General features: G+C 37.5%; 2 protein-coding genes across 3 annotated transcripts; both read left to right on the top strand.

Moving 5' to 3' along the window:
* The first annotated feature begins 2,214 nt into the window (after positions 1 to 2,214).
* Positions 2,215 to 3,625, top strand: LOC113031516 (rano class II histocompatibility antigen, B alpha chain-like). Of its 2 annotated transcripts, none has more exons than XM_026183646.2 (4): positions 2,215 to 2,371; positions 2,592 to 2,855; positions 2,942 to 3,223; positions 3,310 to 3,625. In XM_026183646.2, exons 1-4 carry the CDS (start codon positions 2,293 to 2,295, stop codon positions 3,435 to 3,437), a joined length of 753 nt encoding a protein of 250 aa, XP_026039431.1. In that variant the 5' UTR covers positions 2,215 to 2,292; the 3' UTR covers positions 3,438 to 3,625. The 2 variants fall into 2 exon arrangements, with proteins under 2 accessions (XP_026039431.1, XP_080164132.1); XM_080308006.1 differs by having other exon boundaries at positions 2,250 to 2,375.
* A 306-nt stretch (positions 3,626 to 3,931) lies between these two features.
* On the top strand, positions 3,932 to 6,440 carry LOC113031510 (rano class II histocompatibility antigen, A beta chain-like). The gene is made up of 6 exons (XM_026183641.2): positions 3,932 to 4,280; positions 4,441 to 4,707; positions 4,814 to 5,095; positions 5,483 to 5,593; positions 5,690 to 5,715; positions 5,814 to 6,440. The coding sequence occupies exons 1-6, from the start codon at positions 4,184 to 4,186 to the stop codon at positions 5,838 to 5,840; spliced, it is 810 nt and encodes a 269-aa protein (XP_026039426.2). The 5' UTR covers positions 3,932 to 4,183; the 3' UTR covers positions 5,841 to 6,440.
* The last annotated feature ends 862 nt before the right edge of the window (positions 6,441 to 7,302 follow it).

Here is a 7,302-nt window from a genome sequence, read left to right as displayed (position 1 = left end):
CTGATATATATTGCTGGTGGACTGAATCATGTCACAGCTATGAATAAAAATATATATTTGCATTAATCATATTTCACTTTGTGTTGCAGACTCTGTCAGTTTGTCATGACACACTGGGACACTGAATAGTATGGGGCTGAGCTGTTATCAGTGCATTAGCCTTTTGCTCAACAGCCAGTATTAAGATCTAGAGGTTTCCTCACCATCTAATCACTATTTAGTGCCCAGTTTTTCTGTAGAAAATATAAAACATGTACATAGTTGAATAGATTAAGTACTACTGTATTTGAGCCAAAATAGTCAAAGTCCTCATGCTGCATATTTGCTTTTTGTGCCAATAGCCTCTAGTAACTGACTCAATTTAATATTCTTTTAACATGCAAAGCCCAGTTGAAATACTTGGTGCTACGTCAGGTGGACACAAACACTCTTACAGTGTCCTTCAAAACATTGCCCTGGGACACCCTGATCACAGATTATGTTTAGTTATGGCTTTCTCGGCTTCATGTCCGCGAGCATGCAGGAGAATTTTTTTGTCATTTGGAGTTCAAAGGCAGATCAAACTCTCCACCAGGTGGTGATAAGCTGACAGCTCTGCTCCTCTTCACTCAGGTGTACAAAGTATTTAGCTGCAGGTCTGATGACATGGCAACAGATTGGTCATATCACCTGTTCAACAAATGGGAACTCTGAGTTTCCTGGTCCAGAACAGTGATTGGAGTAAATTCAATCAACTTGTGAGTATGTTCATTCTGAGTTAAGAGAGTAAGTCACCATCGTAACATCTTTACATATAAAAACAGGAAGAAAAACAGAGCAATTTGATCAGTTTGTGCCACTTTGGCATCATCACATCAAAGAAAGAATAAAGTTTGAAATTAAATCTATACATTTTGTCAGTGTTCGTTTTGCCAGTAAGAACTTTGATCAGATAAAGCTGTATCCTAACTTTACATTTGATTTTATAGCTAATTATTCATCATCATCATCATCGTTTATTTATATAGCACTTTAAAAACACACAAGGCCGACCAAAGTGCTGAACAATAGAAACATAATAGATACCATAAGAATAATAAATACGATAAAATAACAAACATAGTGAAAACAATAAAATATAAGTAAGTGCAAGTCAGTCAACCACTGAGTCAAAAGCCAGTGATTAAAAATGCGTTTTCAATCTGGATTTAAAAACCATCACTGATGTCGATTGCCTATTGTGAAGAGGAAGATTATTCCAAAGCTTAGGTAATTATTCAGCCGAAACTTGACACGACAAACTGTAGGAAACAAAAAGTAAAGATCAAATGTGGAGAAACGGTTGGGACACCTGGTTAGATCAGTTACCCAGATCGCAACAGACTCCAGACAGACACACCCTCGGTAATTCTGATAAATAAAGCAGTTGAACCAGTCTGAAACGAAAATAATTTTTTGAAATCTTAGTATAGTAGAGGAAGTCTAGTATAAGGAAATTAAACAGAGGATAAATGTAGCTGTTGTTTTCCCGAGAAACTTGTAGTTGCCTTTGCTTTCTTGCCACGTTTATGTAATAAGAATCCCCCCCCCCCCCCCTTTTCTGTCTAGCTATCTTTATATAAAGTTGCATTGGTATGTCAGCATAAATGGAGTCACATTTTGTCATGTAATTTCAAATGCAAATTTTCAAAGACTTCAACAAATATGAGCGAACAAACAAACTGTTTCTTTGCAGTTTGTCACAGTTGCTGTATTTCCCAAGGAGTCAAAAATGCCAATGTGTCGTGTTCAGAGATGGAGAAACATGTAGGAAGGGGAGGATAAAAGAAGAAGGTGAGAGATTATAAAAAAAAAAGCCCAGGTTCACAAGTGAAATTTGATTAAGTAGGTTAATCAAAACTTTTTTTAGATTTTTTAAAATTAGATGTTGGATCCATACATGATGTGTTGACTATGTTTAACGTGAAATGTCTTGCAAAACAAATTAAAGTATGCTAACTTTTTGTTATTCAAAGGATTGATCACATCTAGGGTCTTATTTACACTCACTAAATTCTACCTATTATATTGGTTTTATAGTGTGTAGTGGCAGGAAATCAGCCATAGGGTTCTGCTGATATCTTCTTGAATTCAGTTGGTTAAATCCACAAAGAACAGCTCACAGAACAAATTTAATTGGAATTTTCTCCAGTTACTCCTTTGTTTTACTCCACCCCAGGACCTGGTCTGGTCATATGACTCACTGTGAAGTTCCCTGTTGGCAGCAGTGGTAAAGTTAAAACCAATACTGAACCACTCAGTCTGCTGTCACTGATGTCACATCACACAACAGATATGAAGCACGCTCCTCTCTTAATCCTCATACTCAACAACTTCTGTGTCTTCTCACAGAGTAAGTAAGTTTTAAGCTAACAATCTATTGCAACTTGTTTGTTCTGGAGCATGCAGTTCATGTGTTGAGACATGTTAAGCACCCATAGTCATTTTTTGTTTCTGTTACTCAAGAATGCAAATGCCTGAAAAGACATTATTAGACATAAACTGTACATATTAGCAGTCATATGACTTGACATCTATACTTTTAAGTTGTAACCACAGTTTTTTTTTTTCAGTTCCCCATGAAATGACCTACGTAGTGGGCTGTTTCGTCCAAGGCCTGACAGAGGTTCAGTTTGAGTTTGATGGCGAAGAGTTTTTATATGCCGATTTCCCAAAAAAAGAGATTGTCTACACCGTTCCCAATTTTATTTTTCCCGATCCGAGTCATGTTTTGGTGGGTTTGAGTATCCTTGAAGATGCTTTGGACAACAGGAAATGGTGTTTACTAATTACAAAAATTGCTGAAATGGAAGAGAAGTATGTGCCAGAAGAAAAAGGTAAATCAACCTCTGCATTAATCTCTGTACAGACATGATTGAGAAAATGCTGAAGAAAGTTTTACTTGTGTTTTTACCTCTTCTAGACCCTCCAGAGATCGTCCTCTTCTCTTCTGACAAAGTTGAGCTGGGAGTAGAAAACAGCCTGATCTGCTTTGTGAATCACTTCTACCCACCTTCCATCAATGTTACTTGGACCAAAAATGGCCATCCGGTGTCCACGGGGGTGTCACTCAGTCGATATTTCCCTAATAAAGATCAAACCTTCCACCAGTTTTCCACTCTGACATTCACACCAAGTGAAGGAGACTTTTACAGCTGCACTGTGGAGCACTCGGCACTGGAGACACCCAAAACAAGAATCTGGGGTAAATATTTGACCTTATGAAGTCACTAAAAACAGAAATTTCATTGTGTCTGTAATGACTTATATTGTCTTTAACTTTCTCTACAGAAGCTGAGGTCATGAACAGTGATCAAAGTCTTGGACCAGCTATTTTCTGTGGAGTGGGATTGAGTCTGGGCTTACTGGGAGTCACAGTCGGAGTATTTTTCTTTGTAAAGGGACACCAACGACAGTAACTTCTGTGAGGTTAAATATAGTCAGCATATGATAAACAAATACTATATTATTTCTGCACAGTACCATTTAAAGCCAATAAAGTTAACACACACAAAACAAATCCAGTAACTCAAGATGTGATAGAGACTAAATGTGAGTTTGTACAATGTATACAGTGTTTAATAAACTTCGATGTACATCATGTAAATCAGTTGTATTTTTGATTTTGTCTTCTTTGATATATTAACCACATAACTTGTAGAGATTGTGGTTCTTATAAAACTATAACTGTTATTTTTGTTTATACTTTGCATATACATATATTTAATTACATTTTTTATACAAAAACATGATAAAGTGATTCAAAGCTTTTTGTATTCTGTGTGTTTCTTTTTGTGTTTTACATAAATACTATATTCTACCAATACAAAACTTGCTTTACTAGTAATGTGTAATGTTCTGTTTTGTTTGTGTAATGACTGTATAGTCATGATCCACAAAAAATTCTGAGCACTCAATTTGACTGAAGTGGCACCATGAAAAAAATGCTGGTTCAAAATCTTTACTTCCCTGATTTTTAACCAAATGTTGTTGTTTTTTACTTCTTTTTTTTTTTTTTCATTGGTAATCTGAGATTTTTTGCAAAATAACTGGGGAGGTACCCAGTAACAACAAGAGCACTGAAATCAAAACAATACATTTCAGGAACTCAACTTCCTGATTTTTACAACTCAGTGCCAACTTTAACCACTGCTGTCTAGGTGTGATGATTCAGTCACTCTACTCTTATTTACCAGACAGCATGTCTCATACTCACAGTTTTCTTCCTTTCTTTGTGCTTTTGCTCGTCTTTTCCACAGAAGGTAAGTTAGACTTTTTATTTATACTGCTGATCAAAGTGATACAACAGACTCAAATAGCTACTTAGCAGCTATCTGTTTAGCTGTAGCATGTGATGTGTGATGATAGGATATACATTTAACTAGCCATATTAACTACTGTTTGTTGGAAAACATTTTTCAGGCGCTCTCTTTGGATATTATGTGGCTCATTGCCAGTTTACTTCCCCTGACGGCCACGATGCCATGTACGTGGAGCAGTTTTACTTTAATAAGGTGCTAGAATGCCAATACAACAGCAGTGTGGGGAAAGTAGTCGGTTACACAAAGAACGGAATAGAATTTGCAGATAAGCTCAACGGTGACCAGGGCTTTATGAAACATGAGGTATGGAAATCAAACCTTTGCAAAAGAAATGTCCCACTGATTTATGATGAGCTCCAGAATTCAGGTAATTTTCACAAAACATCACAGCAATTATCTCAAAACTGTCTCTCTTTCTTTCTGTCTACAAAGAAAGTCAAGTTTTGTTTTAATGACTTGTATGTTTCCTCTAGTCGAGCCCTACGTTTGGCTGAGGTCTGTGGATGCAGCAGACAGCAGACATCCAAGCATGCTCGTCTGCAGCGCGTACAACTTTTACCCAAAACAAATCAAACTAACGTGGCTCAGAGACGGAAAGCAGACAACAACTGATGTGACTTCCATTGAGGAGCTGCCAAATGGAAACTGGCTCTACCAGATCCATTCCTACTTGGAGTATACACCCACACCTGAGGAAAAAATCTCATGCATGGTGGAGCATGCAAGCCTCATGAAGCCCCTGATATATGACTGGGGTAAGAGAGTATTTAATGCCACCTGTATCTGAGCTTTAGATTAGACAATTACACAACATTTCATACTATTTTGGACATGTTTAGCTAAAGCCAGTTAACTTAATAATAAGTAGTTACATTTAATCCAAATCATTAAAGTACATTTTTCTGCCTGTATTTCTGTATTTTGTAACTGATTATCATTCAAATGCGACTTTGCTTTCTTTGTGGATATATCCACATTTCCCAGCATGCATTCCTTTGAAATTTTATGAGAGAACTCCAACACAGAATTCACAGAGTAAAAGGCCCATGCTGCCACACATTAAAAACCACCAAGAGAAAAGTGATCAGAAAAGTGAAAGATATGTAGATGTAATCTGCTGCTGCTGATAAATGTGTTTTCAGAACCATCGCCTGACTCAGGGAGAGATAAGATTGCTGTTGGTGCAGCAGGGCTGCTGCTGGGTTTGGTGTTTTCATTTGCTGGGCTCATTTACTACAAGAAGAAATCCAGTGGTGAGAGATTCTTTCTAATAAACATAAAAGAATGTTTTTGTCATGACAGCATCTACTGATAAGATTTATTGATAAAAATGTTGAACCTTTCTGCAGGGCGGGTCATGGTGTCAACAACCGAGGTAGATGTTTATATTTAACAGTTATTTTTCCATCACTTTGAAACAGATGTGGAAACATCTACCAGACTATAATAAATCTCTTTTTCTTTTTTCTGCAGGTTTTATACCCCGATGACACACTTTGAGTCGGAGCAGCCTTTTGGATTTCACTGAGATTTTGGTTCTGATTATGTAAAACGTTGTGGTCGACTTGCTTGTCCTTAAACTGCCGTCTGAGCTTTTCACAGACGCACAGAGACTCACATCATCCACATTTTCTCCTCACACTGTAAACTTGATCCAAACTCTGAATCACATCAGCTGAGCTTCCACCAGCAAACAGCTGTGTACTGTTTCCTGTCTGCTTCATTTTGGAAAGAAGAATTTAAAAAGTGAATGTAATATGATGTTTTGTTTTGGGTTTTTTTTTTTACCTTACTCTACCGCCCTCAAGTGGCCAAAAATCAGTTAATGCAGGTAAACCTTCAGCACATGTCGAAAATGGCAGCTGTAAAGCACTGCGGGGTGAAAACAGGAAATGGGCAGTAAGGGCATAATATTTGGACATTGCAGAGAAAATAGTAATTATTCAAATTCATGTTTATCTAGTCTGTGTAACAAACATGTGTCATCCTGTCTTTCTATCCCAGCTACCCTGGTGTGGATGGTAAATCAATTTCACTACAGATATCAACTACAATCAACTACTGATAATAAATATAACACTTGTGTTTGCTTAAACATTCCATCCATGTGTGGTTGAGGACATACATTCACAGGCCATTTCTTTAGGTACATCCATTTAACTGCTTGGTAACAGAAATATTTAATTAGCTAATCACATGGCAGCATCTTAATGTACTTAGGCATGTAAACATGGTCAAATCCAAAGGGAGGCAGGTGATTTAACCAACTTGAACATGACATGGTTGTTGGTGCCAGACTGGAGTGTTTCCAGAACTACTGATTCTTCCACAGAGAATTGTATGAAAAAGAGAAAATATCCCATCAGTGGTAGTTCTTTGGGTTTAAATGTCTTACTGATTTCAGCGGTTAGCAGAACAGTTTTGGGTTCATAGGAAGGCCACAGTAATTAAAATAACCACTCGTTACAACCGAGGTTTGCAAAAAAAAAGTAAAGAAAAAAGAAAAAGCACTGCAGCAGCAGAAGCCCACACTGAGTACCACACCTGTCAGCTAAGAACGAGAACAGTTGTTACAGACTCAAAAGTGGACAATAGAAGATTTGAAAACTGCAGCCTGGTCTGATGAGTTGATTTCTGCTGCAAAATTCAGATGGTAGAGTCAGAACGTGGTGTAAAAAACATGAAAGCCTGGATCCACCCTACCTTGTATCAACAGTTCAGCCTGCTGGTGGTGTAACAATGCTTGTGATGTTTTCTTAACATTATGACCATGGTGTACCATCTTCTGCTGGCTGCTTCCACCAGGATAATACAACATTGTCACAAAGCTGAGATCATCTCAAACTGGTTTCTTGAACACTAAATTTAGTTCGCTGTCCTCAAATGGCCTCCAAGTAAATAGATGTCAATCCAACAGAGCACCTGTAGGATGTAGTGGATCAGGAAATTCACATCATGGTTT

Source organism: Astatotilapia calliptera, chromosome 11 (assembly GCF_964374335.1).
Source record: "Astatotilapia calliptera chromosome 11, fAstCal68.1, whole genome shotgun sequence".
NCBI lineage: Eukaryota > Metazoa > Chordata > Actinopteri > Cichliformes > Cichlidae > Astatotilapia > Astatotilapia calliptera.
This window is presented reverse-complemented; position numbering and strand designations above follow the sequence as displayed.